At 43.0% G+C, this 21,152-nt stretch overlaps 1 protein-coding gene across 1 annotated transcript in view; it reads left to right on the forward strand.

Moving 5' to 3' along the window:
• Positions 1 to 21,152, forward strand: part of LOC124722217 (circadian locomoter output cycles protein kaput) — an 823,358-nt gene that overhangs the window by 642,814 nt on the left and 159,392 nt on the right. The window contains exon 4 of the mRNA XM_047247412.1: positions 16,085 to 16,174. Within this exon, the coding sequence (XP_047103368.1) occupies positions 16,085 to 16,174 (90 nt within the window). The remainder of the gene's footprint in view (positions 1 to 16,084; positions 16,175 to 21,152) is intronic.

Genomic DNA, 21,152 nt, shown 5'->3' on the forward strand with positions numbered 1-21,152 from the left:
TACATGCAGTAACACTGCATTTATCATTGTGTCGGTAGCAAGAAAGTGAGCTTTTGTTGAACTCTGGCGCTGTAATATGTTGTCTATGGTCGTCGTCAAGCACAACTCGTGTGTTTTAATCTCTGTGGGCTAATTTGTGAAGTTTGTTTCTGACTTACAGATGCACTGCGTGATCTTATTCGTTTTCGTTCAATTGCAGATTTATTGCAACAATTTGACCAGAAGAAAAGTTGAAATTATTGAACCGACAGTGGAATGGCAGATAGCGATACTGATGACAAGAAACGCACCTAAGTGGTTTCCATAATACCTATGCCACATAAAGAATTCCGCATTTTGTCGATACATCACGTTAACTGTTATTTCTTTGTGATACGTTTAAAAGACCAGTAAGTTTGTTTAATTAGAATAAATATGTTTCGGTAAAGCTAAAGCGAAACAAATTCCTTAGCATTCTCTGCGGTTGCCATTACAATTATTATTTCGCTTATAAATTGGATAAGCGTAAATTAAAAAATAATTTTGCATAATTTGTAGTTTTGTTATACTTGTAGTTGTCTCTCTATCCTGCGTAGTTGCAATCTCTCCGACGCTGGCGTCATTTTTCCATCGATTTTTACGTCGTACGTATGTGTGGCGCTGCTTGTACTGAATAAGCTTGCATATCACACGAACCAAATGAGATATCATTTGTGCAATGTAAGACAATACTTTATGTGATAGAAAAGCAGAACTTGAGCGTAGGACCAATTTTTTCTTAGATTTAATTTAAGCAAACTGTAAGTGGAATCGTAATTAATACAACTGTCTAGTTACACTCCATGACGAAGGGCAGTACCTCTGACTAAATTAAATAAACTTATTGCATTTTTATAAATTTTATCTAACGTGAACAGTGCTTCTTTTACCCTGCAGCCGTGTCAATAATGATTTAAATAATGGAGTACAGCACCAATTACGATTTTTTATACGTAGCACGACGTGTTTCAGAAATTTATTCCCCTTTTTATTATGGAAACTTATGTAGTAGATGCTGAATGTGACATCTGTCTGTCTGTTATTCTGTCTCTATCCCTGCAGTCATCTTCTTATGTTCTTACTGCAGTCACAAAATTCGAAAATATTAATCTTGAAATTGTAGATGCTAATGTTACAGGATAACATTTTTGATGTAACTACTTACAGGTGCACACTCAGATATTCACACACATGTAACACATCTTTCGCAGGTTTTATTTAATTTAAATAATAATATAGCACAAAGATAATGTGACAACATTACTTATAAAACAGTTCGGATACGAGTCGGCCGCTGTGGCCGAGCGGTTCTAGGCGCTTCAGTCTGGAACCGCGCGACCGCTACGGTCGCAGGTTCGAATCCTGCCTTGGGCATGGATGTGCGTGATGTCCTGAGGTTAGTTAGGTTTAAGTAATTCTAATGTCTAGGGGACTGATGACCTCAGATGTTAAGTCCCATAGTACTCAGAGCCATTTTTGAAGTTCGGATACGGAACACCTTCGATCACATGTCGATGCAGCATAAGGTACTGAGAATATCCCCATAAAGAGTGTTCGCATTTTGTCGCTCATCAGAATCCAGAAAACACGCTCACTCATATAGTGTTTTTGTTACATTATGCATAGGGGATGGCACGTACCAAATATGTTAGATATTGCTTTTAAGAAATAGGAGCGTAGTACACACAATAAAGACACACGACTAATAAAAATAGAGTCTATGTTATTTTGTCACAGCTGATTACGCATTAGTCTCTGGTACTGACTTCGTCATATGCTACAGAGCGGCTCTGTAACGAGGTCAAAATCTCCCTGTCGTGTCCAGATCGCGCCAATTTCAAACCTCATGCTGGGAAATGGAGACGATTTCCAGGTCATTATTGTGACGACTGGTAAATTATGATTTCTCACCACACATTTGAGAATAAGCTATAGTCACTACAACGATCACATACAGGCACACAATCGAATAAAACGTGGTGATAGATTTCAGTTTCTGAAAAATATTGTGGCTCAGGAAACGACCATTATTCGTTGAATATTTACCCCGATGACACCGAATCAATGCTGATTTGTCTTTTAGCCGTTACAAAACTCTGGTGAACCATTTCAAACAAACGGCAATGAATGTTGTCGTGTTGAATGAACGATAGCGCCAGTACGCATACTGCGCGAGCTACTCGTGAATTGTTGCATTGCCTCGAGTGTTAATTTTTGAACCTCCACCGTCGAGTCCAGATGTTCTACTTAGCGAATTTTACTTGCTTTCGAAGTTTAAAGAATAAATGACTGGAAAGGCTTTTGCAAAAACGACGTTATTAAAGGAGTCACATTGTCAGAAGAGGCTCTAGCGTCTGGGCTGCCACAAAGTAATGTGATAGGGGGCCCTCAACGTAAACAAATGTCATGTAGTGTCGGTAAATACACGAAAAGATCCGATATCATATGACGACGCGGTTTGTTTAGCAGCCACAGGGCCGCGCGGGATTAGCAGAGCGGTCTAAGGCGCTGCAGTCATGGACTGAGTGGCTGATCCCGGCGGAGGTTCGAATCCTCCCTCGGGCATGGATGTGTGTGTTTGTCCTTAGGATAATTTAGGTTAAGTAGTGTGTAAGCTTAGGGACTGATGAGCTTAGCAGTTAAGTCCCATAAGATTCCACACACATTTGAACATTTTTGAACATCAGCCACTGGAATCGTTCACAGCATTCAAGTATCTAGCAGTTTCTGTTCGGAGTGATGTAAAGTAGAATGACCAGACAGATATAACCGCGTGGAAGCTAGACGCCAGACTCAGGTGAAATGGAAGAAAAAATTAATGAAATATTTTCGGTCTGTTGGCGTCTGTTGTCGCAACGTTTCTATGAGTTTTCTAGTAGTCATCTTAAGGCGAAGACTTCCCCTGAAGAATATGAGCAAAAAACTCGTCGAATCAAGGCGACAACACGTTGCCAAGATTCGGCTGAGAACTCGACAAGATTTCATCGACAAAATTCACAGAGAAAGCCTGCAGTCTCCTGAGAAATTATAATACTTCAGCGAAACATATCGCTTACGGAATCCTCTGCGACCAGTTTTTGAGTAGCGTTTCATTTGCCGGTCTGAACCCTTACCATGTTATACTTCCAGAGAGATAGAAAATATTAAAAAAAAGAGCAGCATGGTTTGTCAATAATTTGTCTAGACAACATGAGTGGCACAGAACTGCAACGGGAGACTACGAGAAAGACTTCGTGCATTATAAAGTGCCTTTCTCACAAAATTAATATATATATTAAAAAGTAACTATACAATGTGCGTGCCACTAAAACTCAGAATTGAGTTCCGGTACAGTCAAAGGTGTGGTAGCCCTCTATCCACCATCCATGAATAAGGTTTCTGATTTTACCAGAATGCGTGCTTTTGAAGATAGAAGGGCTGGGAAGTTTCGCCCTCTTGAAATTTCTAGAACATTCCAGAACATCCGAGAGTATTCGAGACCATTCCACAACATTTCAGAATGTTCCGGAATGTTCCACAATGATCCGGGATGTTCTGGAATGTTCGTGAATAGTCTCGAACATTCGGGAAGATTCAAGAATGTTCTGGAACATACCGGAACATCCCAGATCATTGTGGAACATTCCAGAACACCCTCGAATATTGTGGAATGTTCTGGAACATTGTGGACTATTTGAAGCCTTTTTGGTATGTTGTGGAATTCGCCCCAGGTGTGGCTATCCATTGGTAGTGCTATATAAAGCAAGATCCGTCGTGGGTTCGAACGTCAGTTTCTTTTCAGTGTCGAACGGGGTAACGGGAAAAGTAATTCAGCGAGTGAATACAACAAACTGCGAAAATTTCAAACCTTTACAAAATATTTTCTCTCTGACAGTCCTTACAAAACAACGAAAGGAGAAATGTTCATCACTTACTACTTTTCCGCTGTTCATGCAGTAAAAGTTCCGCATCGTGTATGACGTTTAAATTTATTAATTCTTTGTTACTAAATTTTTTCGCAATATGCTATACCGTTTACGACACTAAGTTTAGGAGATAATAACATCATAAACAGTGAGATTACAGAAAAACTGCGGCATTGTGCATGACGTTTAAATTTATTAGCCGGCCGGAGTGGCCGAGCGGTTCTAGGCGCCACAGTCTGGAGCCGCGAGACCGCTACGGTCGCAGGTTCGAATCCTGCCTCGGGCATGGATGTGTGTGATGTCCTTAGGTTAGTTAGGTTTAAGCAGTTCTAAGTTCTAGGGGACTGATGACCTCAGAAGTTAAGTCCAATAGTGCTCAGAGCCATTTGAACCATTTAAATTTATTACTTTGCTGCTACTAACTCCATTCGCAGCATATTTTGCAGCTGAATGTTCCTATAAAATTATATGATTGTACGACACATAGTTCGGAACATATGACATCATAAACATGAAGTACTAGGCCAGACACTGCGTGATATGAGCGCGGATGCAACGCTGTGTTTCTCCGCTAGTTTAAAAAAAAAATGGCTCTGAGCACTATGGGACTTAACTTCTGAGGTCATCAGTCCCCTAGAACTTAGAACTACTTAAAACTAACTAACCTAAGGACATCACACACATCCATGCCCGAGGCAGGATTCGAACCTGCGACCGTAGCGGTCGTGCGGTTCCAGACTGAAGCGCCTAGAACCGCTCGGCCTCTCCGGCCGGCCGCTAGTTCCAGAATAAGTGAAGAAACATATTACTCCTTTCAACATAAATCTAACGTAATTTCCAAGACGGCAAAATTAGATAATCACACAGGGGTGTCTTTCTTCCCACTTACCATCGACGCTTGGAACACGAAGAGGACAACATGAAACTCACACGCTTTGTACCCTCGCCACACTCCGTGCATTGCTTTGCGGAGTATGTATCAAGTTAACACGGAAATAAGTGCATCTGTTTAAACTTCCCTCTTAAAACTTTCCAAGGGAAGAAGGCGAAGGTCTGATCAAACCTTAGCGTTACTGATTTTTCTACAGAGTGGGAAAAATAAAAATGGCCCGGAGAATATTTACGACACCACCGACACGGGATTGAGTCTTTTTAATGAATATCACAGGAGGTGTTGGAGATGGCCACCGTTGATGCTGTTGCAGCGGCGTGCGGGGCTTACCAAACTGAGACACGCGTAGCAACCCTGCCTGAGGGATACCCGTAATAGCGTTGTAGTGTTCTGCTGTAGCTCTTACAGTGTATTGCCCTCCAGTAACAATCATAGGGAGAGATATCAGGCGATCGAGGTGGCCAGGAAATAGCATTGCCTTTGCTGGTTGTCCTCTCCTGACCGAACACCATATGCACTCGTAACGAGGTTGTCAAGGCGATGTGTGCTGCTGCTCCAACTTGCCAAAAATATTCATACAGTCGTACATTTTCTGGGACTCGAGTCACATCTGGATTGAATAGTTTCTGGGCATACCGGCTAGCATTAATAAAGCATGTTGAAGAAATCGTGTTACTTTGCGGCCAACGGTGATTGGGCAACAAACACCAATCTTGAGACAATTTAACGGCTCTTCAAAGTACTGACGAGGATTTTCTGATAAATAATTGCGTGTTTTCTGTGATAGGCAGTTCTCCTGTTCATTAACTAGGGTCAGTTCCGCCTCAATCTTACAGTGAAGACCCAAAGAAACTGGTACACCTGCCTAATTTCGTGGAGGGCCCCCGCGACCACTCAGAAGTACTGCAGCACGACGTGTCATGGACTCGACTAATGTTTGAAGTAGTGCTAGAGGGAACTGACACCATAAATCCTGCAGGGCTGTCCATAAATCTGTAAGAGTACGACGGGGTGGAGATCTCTTCTGAACAGCACGTTGCAAGCCACCCCAGATATGCTCAATATTGTTCGTGTCTGGGGCGTTTGGTGGCCAGCGGAAGTGTTTAAACTCAGATGAGTGTTCTGGAGGCACTCTTTAGCAATTCTGGATGTGTGGGGTGTCGCATTGTCCTGCTGGAATTGCCCAAGTCCGTGGGATTTCACAATGGACATGAATGGATGCACGTGATCAGACAGGATGCTTACGTACATATCGCCTGTCAGAGTTGTATTTAGATATATCACAGTTCCCATATCACTCCAACTGCACACGCCTCACTCCATTACAGAGCCTCCACCAGGTTGAGCAGTCCCTTGCTGACGTGCAGGGTCCATGGATTCAGGAGATTGTCTCCATACCCGTACACGTCCATCCGCTAGATACAATTTGAAACGAGACTCATCCGGCCAGGCAACATGTGTCCAGTCATCAACAGTCCAATGTCGGTGTTGACGGGCCCAGGCGGGGCATAAAGGTTTGTGTCGTGCAGTCTTCAAGGGTACATGAGCGGGCCTTCGGCTCTGAAAGCTCATATCGATGACGTTTCGTTGAATGGTTCGCACGTTGACACTTTTTGATAGCCCAGCATTGAAATCTGTAGCAATTTGCGGAAAGGTTGCACTTCTGTCACGTTGAACGATTCTCTTCAGTCGTCGTTGGTCACGTTCTTGCAGGATCTTTTTTCCGGCTGCAGCGATGTCGGAGATTTGAAGTTTCACTGGATTCCTGATATTCACCAGATACTCACGAAATAGTCGTAGGGGAAATTCCCCGGTTCATTGCTACCTCGGAGATGATGTGTCCCATTCCTCGTGCCCCGACTATAGACCTCGCTCAGACTCACTTAAATCTTGATAACCTGCCATTGTAGCAGCAGTAACCGATCTAACAACTGCGCCAGGCGTTGCCAATCGCAGCACTGTATTCTGCCTGTTCGCATGCCTCTGTATTTGAATACGTATGCCTATACCAGTTTCTTTCGTACTTCAGTGTATAAACATTTTCCGGGCCCCACTGTACTTCAGTTCTACAAAATGTGGATTTCGCTAGTAATATATAATTTATAGAAATGTCGGTATATTCTGCGATAGCACCGTTGTGTGTCGTATTGAACTCTAAGCTGTGTCTCCATTATATCATAACATAGAATGTCAGACTGCCCTACACATGGAGAATTGCTGCGGGACCATTATTGCTGGCACAACCACCTGTATTCCCACTATTATCAGAGCTCAAAGTTTAAACTTCCTTCCCACGTGCGGGCTGTTTACTCGTTACACAGGCAAAAAGCAGTAAGGCGTGCAAGCAAACTTCACCCACGAACTTCTGGACATTATTTACAGACGTAAGTTGCCAGTTTTTATGTTATGAAGCTGTAGTCTTGGTGACTCTGCAGCGAGCAAACCTTTTCTGCCATTATTTACGCTAGTACTGAGTGAGGCAGCACAGTTGTTAGCACACTGAACTTCCAGCTAGGAGGACGACGGTTCAAATCCCCGTCCGACCATCCATATTTAGATTTTCTGTGATTTCCCTAAATAGTTCCGGTGAAATAAATGCTGGAATGGTTCCTTTGAAAGGGCACGGCCGATTTCCTTCCCCATCCTTGAAACAATCCGGGGTTCTGCATCGTCTGTAATGGCCTGGATGAAGACAACGTTGAACTATACTCGTCCCTCCTACTTCTTTACACTCGTTTAACATTAAAAATATCATTACTCTCACGAAGTAATGAATCGACAGGGGACGTCAAATTGATTCGTTACTTCCAGAAAGTTTTGACACCGCTCCTCACAAGCGGCTTCTAATGAAACCGCTTCCCTATGGAGACTCGTCTCAATCGTGCGACTGTATTCGTGATTTCCTGTCAGAGAGGTCACAGTTCGCAGTAATAGTTGATGGAAAGCCATCGAACAGAACAGAAGTAATGTCTAGCGTTCCCTAAGGAAATGTTAAAGGCCTTCTGCTGTTCCTAAACTATATAAACGAAATAGGAGACAATCTGAACATCCCTCTTAGGTTATTTTCAGATTATGCTGTCATTTGTCGAATTTTAAAGTCATCAGATAATCAAAACCAACTGCAAAATAATTTAGCAAGATATCTGTATGGTATTAAAAGTGGCAAATGACTCTAAATAATGAAAAGCGTGAAGTCATCCACACGAGTTTTAAAGGAATTCGCTAAATTTCGGTTACACGGTAAATCACACATACGAGTATCTAAATGCTGTGAATTCAACTAAATATTAAGGGATTACAATTACAAATAACTTAAATTGGAACGGTCACATGGATACCGTTGTGGGAAAAGCGAAGCTAAGACTGTGATTAACTGGCAGAACACTTAGAAAATGCTACAGATCTACTAAAGAGACTGCCTACGTTACACTTTTTCGTCTTCTTCTGGAGTATTGCTGCGCGACGTGGGATCCACATCAGATAGTATTGATGAACTGCATCGAAAAATTTCGAAGAAGGGCATCACGGTTTGTATTCTCGCAAAATATGGGAGAGAATGTCACGGATATGATAAGTGAATTTGCGTGGCAATCATTAAAACAAAGGCGCTTTTCGTTGTGGCAGGAGCTTCTCATTATATTTCAGTCACCAACTTAGACCGCGCGGAGTGGCCGCGTGGTTAGAGGCGCCATGTCACGGATTGCACGGCCCCTCCCGTGGAAGGTTCATAAGTTAGTTTAAGTTGTGTGTAAGTGTTGTACCTTAAAAATTCATACACATCATCACCAACTTTATTTCCAGAGTGTGAAAGAATTTTTTGTTGGCGGCCGCCTATATAGGGAGAAATGATCATCATAGTAAAGTACGAGAAATCCGAGCCTGCACGGAAAGATTTATGTCTTCGTCTTTACCGTGTTCTGCTCGAGAGCGGATCGTTAGAGAAATAGCTTGAAGGTGGTTCGATGAACACACTGGCACACACTTAAAAGTGAACTGTAGAGTATTCATGTAGCTAACCGCGTTGCAGCAGCTATAACACTGCTTCCCGTCAGATCATTGCAGTTAAGCGCGGTCGGGCTTGGCTATCGCTTGGATGGGTGACTGTTGGCTAGTGCGGTACACTCAGCCCTTGTGAGACCAATTGAGGAACTACTTGACTGAGAAGTAGCGGCTCCGGTCACTATGAACTAACAACGGCCGCGAGAGCGGTGCGCTGATCACATGCCTCCCCATATACGCAACCATTGACGCCTATCGACTGAGCGTGACACGGCGGTCGGTCAGTACTGTTGGGCCTTTCCGAGGCCTGAGGACAGAGAGAGAGAGAGAGAGCTACCATGTAGGTGTAGATGTAGATGCAGATGTATGTTCTACATCTACACCTACATGGATACTCTGTAAATCACACTTAAGTGCCTGGCAGAGGGTTCATCGAACCACCTCTACAATAATTCTCTATTACTCCAATCACGATCAGCGCACGGAAAAAACAAACACCTACATCTTTTCGTAAGAACTCTGATTTCACTTATTTTATTATGATGTAGGTCGGCGTCGACAAAATATATTCGCATTGGGGGGGGGGGGGGGGGGGGGCGGAAGCTGGTGACTGAAATTTCGTGAGAAGTTTCCGCTGCAAGAAAGACGCCTTTGTTTTAATGATGTCCACCCCAAATCCTGTATCATGTCCGTGACACTCTCTCCCTTATTTCAGGATAATACAAAGCGTGCTTCTCTTCTTTGAACTTTGTCGATATACTCCGTTAATCCTATCTGGTAAGGATCCCAGACGGCGCAGCAGTACACAACATTTTCTATGCATTCTTTCCAATTTAAGTTGTTTATAATTGTAATTCCTAGGTATTTAGTTGAATTTACGGTCTTCAGATTTGACTGATTTATCGTCTAGCCGAAGTTTAACGGATGCCATTTAGCATTAATATGGATGGCCTCACACTTCTCATTACTTAGGGTCCCTATGGGAGTTAACATCTGAGGTCATCAGTCCCCTAGAACTTAGAACTACTTAAACCTAACTAACCTAAGGACATCACACACATCCATCCCTGAGGCAGGATTCGAACCTGCGACCGTAGCAGTCGCGCGGTTCCGGACTGAAGCGCCTAGAACCGCTCGGCCACCAAGGCCGGCACTTAGGGTCAATTGTTAATTTTTGTACCATACGTATATCTTTTCTAAATCGAATTATAATTTGTTTTGATCCGCTGATAGCTTTACTAGACGATAAAGAACAGCAGTATCTGCAAACAACTCAAGACGACCGCTCATACTGTCTCCTAAATCGTTTATACAGGGTGTTACAAAAAGGTACGGCCAAACTTACAGGAAACATTCAAATGGTTCAAATGGCTCTGAGCACTATGGGACTCAACTGCTGAGGTCATTAGTCCCCTAGAACTTAGAACTAGTTAAACCTAACTAACCTAAGGACATCACAATCATCCATGCCCGAGGCAGGATTAGAACCTGCGACCGTAGCGGTCTTGCGGTTCCAGACTGCAGCGCCTTTAACCGCACGGCCACTTCGGCCGGCTCAGGAAACATTCCTCACGCACAAATAAAGAAAAGATGTTATGTGGACATGTGTCCGGAAACGCTTAATTTCCACGTTAGATCTCATTTTAGTTTCGTCAGTATGTACTGTACGTCCTCGATTCACCGCCAGTTGGCCCAATTGAAGGAAGGTAATGTTGACATCGGTGCTTGTGTTGACATGTGACTCATTGCTCTACAGTACTAGCATCAAGCACATCAGTACGTAGCATCAACAGGTTAGTGTTCATCACGAACGTGGTTTTCCAGTCAGTGCAATGTTTACAAATGCGGAGTTGGCAGATGCCCATTTGATGTATGGACTAGCACGAGCAATAGCCGTGGCACGGTACGTTTGTATCGAGACAGATTTCCAGAACGAAAGTGTTTCGTTTCGCAAGAATGATGGCCGGTCGCTGTGGCGGTTCTAGGCGCTGCAGTCCGGAACCACGCGGCTGCTACGGTCGCAGCTTCGAATCCTGCCTCGGGCGTGGATGTGTGTGATGTCCTTAGGTTAGTTAGGTTTACGTAGTTCCAAGTCTAGGGGGCTGATGATCTCAGATGTTAAGTCCCATAGTGCTCAGAGTCATTTGAACCATCTCAACAAGAATGATGCTTTCTAAATTCGTGTTGACTGTATGTCAACAGACCCTTCTCTTTGAGGTAATTCATATTGTCTGAACGCAGTATATGTTCCAAAATCCTGCTGCATAATGACATTAACGATATGAGACTACTTCGTTTCTTGAATATTGGTGTGACCTGTGCAACTTTCCAGTCTTTGGGTACGGATCTTTTGCCTAACGAGCGATTGTGTATGATTGTTAAGTATGGAGCTGCTGCATCAGCACACTCTGAAAGAAACTTCATTGGCATACAACGGAAGACGTCCGGCACCAATGGTTTTCCCGATACGACGTGTGCAAAAGTGCAGTCATGCCATGTTACAACACTGTGAATGTCTAAGACGGTGTTTATTTCGAAACACCGCAAGTGAAGCGTAAATCACAAAATGCCCTCGTTTGATTTTATCGTCATTCCGGATACCTATGCACCGGTAAATAGCGTTCCGACAGCACGTATGTCGGTCGTGGCTCGACAATACCATTGGATTTTTTTTAATAATATATAAAAGCTTTGGTGTATTCCAGCTCTGTTGGTAATGTCGACGAAGTCCGGGGACGCATTGTGGATATTTGTTAATACATTCGGAAACCACCTGGGATTTTTGGACGGAACAGGTATCGATCAGGAGCCTGCCTTCACGTGAGCAGTGACCATAGTGTGTGTTAGCAACATTTCTGTGACCGAGACGCTCTCACCACTGCCAAACAAACAAAAGACGAACGCATCCCGCAATAGCAAAACAAGACACACGAAATGGCGAGGCGAGATGACACAGAAACGTGTATATATTTAGTGCAGAGAAAGTTCAAAAATGGCTCTGAGCACTATGGGACTGAACATCTTAGGTCATCAGTCCCCTAGAACTTAGAACTACTTAAACCTAACTAACCTAAGGACGACACACACATCCATGCCCGAGGCAGGATTCGAACCTGCGACCGTAGCAGAGAAAGTGCTCTGAGCTAATATCTAACACATGCATATGAAAGAACAGGAAGAATGACATAAAGAACAAAAACCGTGAGTAACGACACTGTTTATATTAATAAGTAAAGCATGCGAACTGTTCATGAACCTAGTAAACAAAATTGTAAGGCAAAAAAACCATATTGTTAGAGTGACCGCTGAAGATGTTTCAGAATAAAGCGAAACGCGTTTAGTCTTAATAAGACTTCAATTACAGTTGCAAAAGACTGTATTTAACCTGTACAATTTGCATAAAAATTATTCCTGAGTGGTGCCTGGGCAGCTCAGTCGGTGAAATCAAGGCAAGCGTTCACTCCGGCAAACTGTTTACCTTTGCCAAAATAGCGCACAGTCCCACAGAATGAAAGATTCGTTCTGGATATACATGCAGGACATCTTTGCCTTCATTTGGTCAGAGGAAGTAATCCTCTAAAGTTTGCCCAGATATTTTTGATGTACAAGGTGCAAATGGTTCAAATGGCTCTAAGCACTGTGGGACTTAGAACTACTTAAACCTAACTAACCTAAGGACATCACACACATCCACACCCGAGGCAGGACTCGAACCTGCGACCGTAGCAGCCGCGTGGTGCTGGACTGAAGCGCCTACAACCGCTCGGCCACAGCGGCTGGCCTGTACAATGTATACTTTGATAAAAATAATGGCTTGTCTGTAAATAATTACTCGTGCGTAAAGTGCTGCTACTCGCTTCAGCCGCTTTTCAGTGACTCAAATGATAGCTGCAAGGTTTCCAATTCACATAAAAATAATCCAGCTAACCTTCACCTATCTACGCGCGTATCAGCAGTAAGCGTGAGAAGCAGTAAGTTTGGTGGATGTCTCGTAATTGATATCGCGTTACGACTCTTGAAAATTGCGCAGTAAATCGTATCGGCGCACGTTGCCCGTATTTAAGCATCAGTGGCGCGGGCAGTTGCACTCGAAGAGCGGGCCGTGCGGCCTCGGCCTCCATTTTATCGCGCTTTTGTTGCGCTCCCTGAGGGATTGCAGTATCGATGCCGGAGTAATGGACCAATAAAGAGGCTCCGTGGCCACTGCACACCGGCTGCCGCCATCGCGTGTCCTGCCAACTGCCTCCATAAATATTTTCAAGTGAAAGGAACTGCTTCCTGTAACCCTCGTGTTGTGGGTGCTCCCTGTTTCCGTCATTGTAGTTACTGCGTAGCACTCGACGCGTTTCTTCGCGTCGCATTATATAGTCCGACTACTAGTATGTGTGTGTGCATTAGTAAAGGTCCCTGCAACCATCTTTATTCAAAATCCTCTAAGAGTACGAATTTAGTTTGTCCCTGTGAAGTTGCAGGATGGACACAGATTTCCAGCGACTGTTCTGGGTGTTTGAGTCAGTACGTGGAGATTTCACGCCACATCAACTTCTTACACCCTTTATTTTTCTCTTCCACCAAAAACAAAATATTACTGGTCCTTTACTTTTGTACGCACAGTGAATGCCGCTAACATTCGTCCAACTCTCTTTCTCTCCAGTTATTTCAATATCACACACATTGGATTTCGTATTAAACTGGCTCATACTCAATTTCGTAATAAGCAGTAAGTAAGAAGACAGAATGATTTAGTCGAAGAATGCAAATATACATTGCGAATACCCTTAGCTGTTGACTTCGAATGCATTCGAAACTTCTGAAAATAGCGAAATTATGTTTTCGGCGTTGATAGTAAGCAAAGAAATGAGTGTCCATCGAGATTCAGAGGCAACTATTATTTCTCAATAGCTTTCATTTTCAATAGCATTCGATGCCTAATGAAACTAGGCATACAATGATATGAGATACGTCGGGATCGTCGCAAAAATAGCCGAGGGATGCGGTAAACGTGATTAAAATTAGCAGTTCTATATCTGTTGTCCTAATTGTCTTATGGATTGTAGTATCCTGCAACGGGAGACTTCGGCTTTACGTTTAGCACATTCTCGCCTGTTTTTATGAAAAATTACGATAGGAACATTGGCATGTTCTATGTCAGTAGACCACTATTTTCGCAACATATCAAACGAAATTAAATAAATATATCGTTCGATAAGAAAATATTCCATAGTTACCTCCATACCTCGATAGATAAAAGAGTGAGCAGCACGAATCATAGCCGGCCGCGGTGGCCGAACGGTTCTAGGCGCTTCAGTCCGGAACCGCGCTACTGCTACGGTCGGTCGCAGGTTCAAATCCTGCCTCGGGCATGGGTGTGTGTGATGTCCTTAGATCAGTTAGGTTTAAGTAGTTCTAAGTTCTAGAGAATCGAAGCATTTGAGATGTGGTACTATAGACGAATGTTGAAAATTAGGTGGACTGATAAGGTAAGGAATGAGGAGGTTCTACGCAGAATCGGAGAGGAAAGGAATATGTGGAAAACACTGATAAGGAGAAGGGACAGGATGATAGGACATCTGCTAAGACATGAGGAATTGACTTCCATGGTACTAGAGGGAGCTGTAGAGGGCAAAAACTGTAGAGGGAGACAGAGATTGGAATACGTCAAGCAAATAATTGAGGATGTAGGTTGCAAGTGCTACTCTGAGATGAAGAGGTTAGCACAGGAAAGGAATTCGTGGCGGGCCGCATCAAACCAGTCAGTAGACTGATGACCAAAAAAAAAAAAAAAAAAAAGTTCTAGGGGACTGATGACCTCCGATGTTAAGTCCCATAGTGTTCAGAGCCATTTGAACGAATCATACAGTAAAATACCAGCCCTTCTCGCGTTGTCGCTATACAGCAAACTTACTTTCATAACTTCAATGTTTCGCTCTACATTGAGGTTAGCAGCTAGCGGTGTGCAAAATCTGAATTTTCAAATTTTGATGCTGGTGAAATTAGGACCATATTCCGTTAGAGTAACTATAATTGCTTGGCATTTAAATCTTTGGCCGCGCCATTTGTTCGCAGATTAAAACAAACGTTATTCGTTGCGATAATGTCTCTGCACATACGGAAAAATATGAAAGATGTTACTTTTGAACAACGACAACTAATTGTATTTCGTTGCGAAAAGGAAAGGTATAAGATGAAAATTAGCGACAATTATAGTATTTCAAAGAGCACAGAAATAATATAATATGAAGGTTTGAGAAGGGAGAGAATGGAGTGATATACCAAAGAGCAGTCCTGAAAAAGTTCAGATGGAAAGTCATTTTAAGTGTAGCGAAAAATAGATTTCGCGCTTCTGAAAAAGAAGCTAAAATGTTGTAGGAGCGTACGAGCGTCAATCCCAAAACAATCCACAGAATACCGAGAGTTGAACACCAGAAATACATAAATCAATTTCAACCGTGATACTGTTTATTGTCCGGATCATTCGAAGAAATGGTGCTGATTAAAGGCTGTATGAGAAAGGTAGACGAAAACCAGACTTTAAAAGAGCATCTGTCTGGGGTAATGATCAGAATCCTAGATAATTCGTTGGGCAAAATTGGCTGCTTTGTAACCGTGAGAAACTGGTCGAGATATCGATGGAAATCCCATTATCAATCCAAATGAAACTGTATGACAGGAGCTAAAAATGAGAATTAAAAAAAATCATTAACTTTAAACTTGCTTTCGGAAGAAGAGTATAGTAGGAACGGCATAATCAGTCTAATGACACGGAAAAGCTATAGGATTAAACGCCTGAAAGAGAACGTGTGACGAAGCGATTATGCCAGATATTAAAAGTTGATTGATTTGTTTTCGCTTCCAGTGAGGTGTATTTCTCTTTAGCAATGCTGAATGTTAGAGTGCTGGGCCTTAAGTTTTTCTTTGTGACAGAAAAAGTACGTCACGTGTTTTAGTTGCGAAGAGAGAATTTATTTTTATTATTGTAGTTCTGAAAAGAAAGTAGTTTCTTTTAAAAACCTATTTCTTTGTATTTGAACCAAGTATGATTAATACGAATTGTAACTCATGTTTAACCACGCACATGGCTTGGTCACTGCATTTCCTTTCTACATGATCACTGTCTGAGCGATCAGCTTGTATGTTACAATTTGTCTACTACAGTTGAATCTGTAGGCAATCCGTCTACTTCCAGAAACTCTCTGATGACGCCTAAACATTTACTAGGATGAAGTGACGGGAATAAGAGAAACCTACAAATGAATTTTATTTGTTCCAGGCGCTGAACGGCTTTCTCCTAATTCTCACTTGTGAGGGGGAAGTGTTCTTCGCCACCCATAGCATCGAGAGTTACCTCGGATTCCACCAGGTGAGTGTCGTTACCACAGATACTCGTTTAATCGGACAATGTACACTTCTTCTGGCTGCTGCTTTGGCGAAAACATTAACTCCACACTGCTTCACTTTAAGTTAATTTATGATCTTGGTCATGTTGAGCATAATATTCAGAGTTGTCCGCAAGTGTATAAATAAGAAATAAGAACATTGGCTTCAGTGGCAAAATAGGCGTTATAAAGTACAACAAATTTCGACTCCTTATATCATTATCAAGTGCACATTCGTTTCATTCACTTGAAAAGTACGTAAAAACTTGTGACTGAAACAGACTTTTACAACTAGAATTGACATTTCGTTTTATCTTTAGTTGAGTTCCGTCAATTTTTTATATGCAGAACTCACGTTTACAATCATGCAGTGGCTAGAATTTGTAAGCGCAAGTCATAAGTTTCTATACGCTGTTTTCATATACCAAGAAATTAGAAAGTTTTCGTTGATAATCCAGGCCTTAAACATTCATTAATTCATCATCATTAATGCTATTCCCCCACTAAAAGAATACAAGATTTGTAATGCAAAGCTCTTTCATTTAGTGATGCCTGCCTGCAAGTTTCAGAAGCTGCTGCTGATATTCGCTTGTGCATTCTGTCCTCTTTCACGATGAGAGCAAACATTAAAATATTTATTGGAGAACGAAATACGATACCTTTTTTATCTCCAACTTTGAGCGACCTCTGAAAAAATAAGCAAGTAGGAAGCTTATTGTTTGTTTATGCAGAAGACTGTCTAATGCGATATGTATAGTACGTCCAAAAAAAGGAATAATAAATGAAATCAATAGACCGTTCGACAGGGGAATCTTCACAGCGGAGAAGCACCCCTTTCACTTAACTGAGTGTAATATTGTATTCCGCAATGTTTCCTGAACTCATATATATCTAATTCGTCAGGTATTCTGCATATTGTTCTACAAATTGACTCAGTTGCGTTATGACGATTGTTACATTTTTTTATGCTTTGAATTGAATGGTGTAATATAGTATTCCGCAATGTTTCCTGAACTCATATATATCTAATTCGTCAGGTATTCTGCGTATTGTTCTACAAATTGACTCAGTTGCGTTATGACGATTGTTACATTTTTTTATGCTTTGAGTTGAATGGTATCGGCAACAAGATCAAAACCGACAGAAAAAAGAATAACGAAAGAAGAGTCTAGCAGGGAGCATCCGCTGACAAAACGAATACAGCTTTACCAGAATGTGAAGAAGACATTGGCTAAATATTGTACTTTACTCCAAGATTTCATTTTGAAAATAAAATGCAAAATATAGTGAGAAACGCTAACACACCATTACTGTCGCTGACACTGCGCTAGACATTTCGGCCAAAGTTGCTGAAGAAAGAGTAATGCCCATCATTTAATGACACATCATCTGAAATGAAATGGACGGCATTCTTCTAAATTATCTATACTCTGAGCGTTTCAAAAAGTAGGAACAGATTAATTTCTTTATGGCAGAGAAACTAGATGTTGTAGAAACACATAATTAGGCGGCGTAAATTCTGGTGTTTTATTGGACTTCTTAGAAGTTCGAATATCTCAGCGAGGGCGCTCTTCCTTTTGTTTACGTTTACTTCACTGCTTCACCGTCATTGCAAGAGAAATGGTTTTACGCGCTTTAACGTGGGAAAAAATAACTTTAAATTGCAATCTGACTTCCGTCATCATTCTACAAAGAGCCCTTCAGTCACAAACTTATAAATGGAGCAAAAATTAATTTAAAGACTACTGAAGTTGTAAACACACGAACGCTGGATCTTTGGGGGCAACATATGAAAAGTCGAACGAATAGAGGATTCGAGTGTAGACATCACGAATCCACTATTTGGACAAGTTTGGCACTTGCATTTCTCAAGATAGCCGCGTCGCATGTTCTTCGGAAACTACATATGAAGCGTCACATCTTGAAGTTACTGCAAGTACTGTTAGACGATGATGGCAACCTCTGTGCCGAAATGCTGTCAGATGTGAAACATTTTCCAATTCCCTCTTTTTTTCGTATTTATCGGGTACGAGCTACCAACATAGCGTAAGCATTTCTGGGTCCAAACAACCTGCCTTAGTCGTTGACTACGAAAGATGTTCACCAAGACTGAATAAATTTCGTACAAAAAGATTCATATGACTTCCATACACTATAGTGCCCAACTGCAAATTCATCTGGAATTACGGCTCTGCCGTAGCAAAATTATGGCTAGACGCAAGGTGGTCAGAGGTCACTCAAACTTACCGCATGAGATATACTGAGAAAGTATGAAAGACAATTATTCTTTATAGGTATTGCGGCAATGGGCTGCCTAAAGTTGGGCTTTGCTGGATAACCGTAAGGAAACGCGCAATGACTGGGACGGTATTTCCTCTTGGTTTAATCTATGGAAGCTCTCTTTATATGTGGATAAACTCACGAAAATTCGCACAGAAAAGAGAAAGAACCAGAGAGTATACGATTACAAGATTAGTTTACACTCGGTCACGTCGTTTAGATACTTAAGGCTAATACTGCGCAGCTATGTGGAATGAGACGAATACGTGACAGCAGAAGCCAAGGTGAATACAAGTCCTCTGGGAAAATGCGGTTCATTTGTCTACAAGATGACAGCGTGGGTAATTTTAGAACAAATTTCCATATTTGAAATCCTTGTCGAGTACGCCTGACAGTAAACATCAAAATAATTTCGAGACCAATGTGTTGTGCATCGTAACACGCCGACTATTATAGGGGAAGGCGGGGCAAGATGGGGAAGCTAACTTTAAACCCTTACAAAAGGGACAAAAACAAACAAATTCAAGTAGGTTTGATTGTCATTTGTTTATTTACCATTGAATTACAATAGCATGCAAAGAAACCTGCAAACTTGTTACATTTAGTTAGAAATATCTCGATTTGAAACATAAACTACCAATTCCCCATCTTGCCCCATATGCGGCGTAAGATGGGGAACTAGCATGAGTTCACCTCTAAAGCTTAAATAAGGACTGGAATAACGAAATCTTGTGAAGATAAGGTTTCGAAACATGGTTCTGCGAATTGTAGGATCAGGTATTACGTTTTATTTAGGCCTCTTACTTTCACATACTACACAAGTGTGGAGAGCCTCGTCATCACTTCTTTCTGTGCCTGCACAAGTGTCGTGGGCACCCCGACGCTGAAACACATATTTCTGTGCCACGTTGAACTGTCGAGCAGCCCTGAAAGAACCCATATGACCTTCCATAACAGCATTTACAACGCCTTCCATTGACTCCAATGACCAATCTTGCCCAGAAGTTTGTCGCCGATACTTGCGAACCATCTGAAATAAAACACGTGGAACGTACTATTGAGTCAGATCATTCCTGGTAATCTACACTCCTGGAAATTGAAATAAGAACACCGTGAATTCATTGTCCCAGGAAGGGGAAACTTTATTGACACATTCCTGGGGTCAGATACATCACATGATCACACTGACAGAACCACAGGCACATAGACACAGGCAACAGAGCATGCACAATGTCGGCACTAGTACAGTGTATATCCACCTTTCGCAGCAATGCAGGCTGCTATTCTCCCATGGAGACGATCGTAGAGATGCTGGATGTAGTCCTGTGGAACGGCTTGCCATGCCATTTCCACCTGGCGCCTCAGTTGGACCAGCGTTCGTGCTGGACGTGCAGACTGCGTGAGACGACGCTTCATCCAGTCCCAAACATGCTCAATGGGGGACAGATCCGGAGATCTTACTGGCCAGGGTAGTTGACTTACACCTTCTAGAGCACGTTGGGTGGCACGGGATACATGCGGACGTGCATTGTCCTGTTGGAACAGCAAGTTCCCTTGCCGGTCTAGGAATGGTAGAACGATGGGTTCGATGACGGTTTGGATGTACCGTGCACTATTCAGTGTCCCCTCGACGATCACCAGTGGTGTACGGCCAGTGTAGGAGATCGCTCCCCACACCATGATGCCGGGTGTTGGCCCTGTGTGCCTCGGTCGTATGCAGTCCTGATTGTGGCGCTCACCTGCACGGCGCCAAACACGCATACGACCATCATTGGCACCAAGGCAGAAGCGACTCTCATCGCTGAAGACGACACGTCTCCATTCGTCCCTCCATTCACGCCTGTCGCGACACCACTGGAGGCGGGCTGCACGATGTTGGGGCGTGAGCGGAAGACGGCCTAACGGTGTGCGGGACCGTAGCCCAGCTTCATGGAGACGGTTGCGAATGGTCCTCGCCGATACCCCAGGAGCAACAGTGTCCCTAATTTGCTGGGAAGAGGCGGTGCGGTCCCCTACGGCACTGCGTAGGATCCTACGGTCTTGGCGTGCATCCGTGCGTCGCTGCGGTCCGGTCCCAGGTCGACGGGCACGTGCACCTTCCGGCGACCACTGGCGACAACATCGATGTACTGTGGAGACCTCACGCCCCACGTGTTGAGCAATTCGGCGGTACGTCCACCCGGCCTCCCGCATGCCCACTATACGCCCTCGCTCAAAGTCCGTCAACTGCACATACAGTTCACGTCCACGCTGTCGCGGCATGCTACCAGTGTTAAAGACTGCGATGGAGCTCCGTATGCCACGGCAAACTGGCTGACACTGACGGCGGCGGTGCACAAATGCTGCGCAGCTAGCGCCATTCGACGGCCAACACCGCGGTTCCTGGTGTGTCCGCTGTGCCGTGCGTGTGATCATTGCTTGTACAGCCCTCTCGCAGTGTCCGGAGCAAGTATGGTGGGTCTGACACACCGGTGTCAATGTGTTCTTTTTTTCATTTCCAGGAGTGTATATTATACAGTAAATACCATATTGCCAAATGTCAGTCGTTAAGGCATGGCAAGAATACTGACTTTGCACGTTTTGTGTATTTTTATTCACCATATAGCCTAAGGCATACTTTGTAATTAATTAGGAAAGTGTTGGAATAACGAATACCATTCTATTTACAATTGTATTCAACGT

Source organism: Schistocerca piceifrons, chromosome X, assembly GCF_021461385.2.
Source record: "Schistocerca piceifrons isolate TAMUIC-IGC-003096 chromosome X, iqSchPice1.1, whole genome shotgun sequence".
Classification (NCBI taxonomy): domain Eukaryota; kingdom Metazoa; phylum Arthropoda; class Insecta; order Orthoptera; family Acrididae; genus Schistocerca; species Schistocerca piceifrons.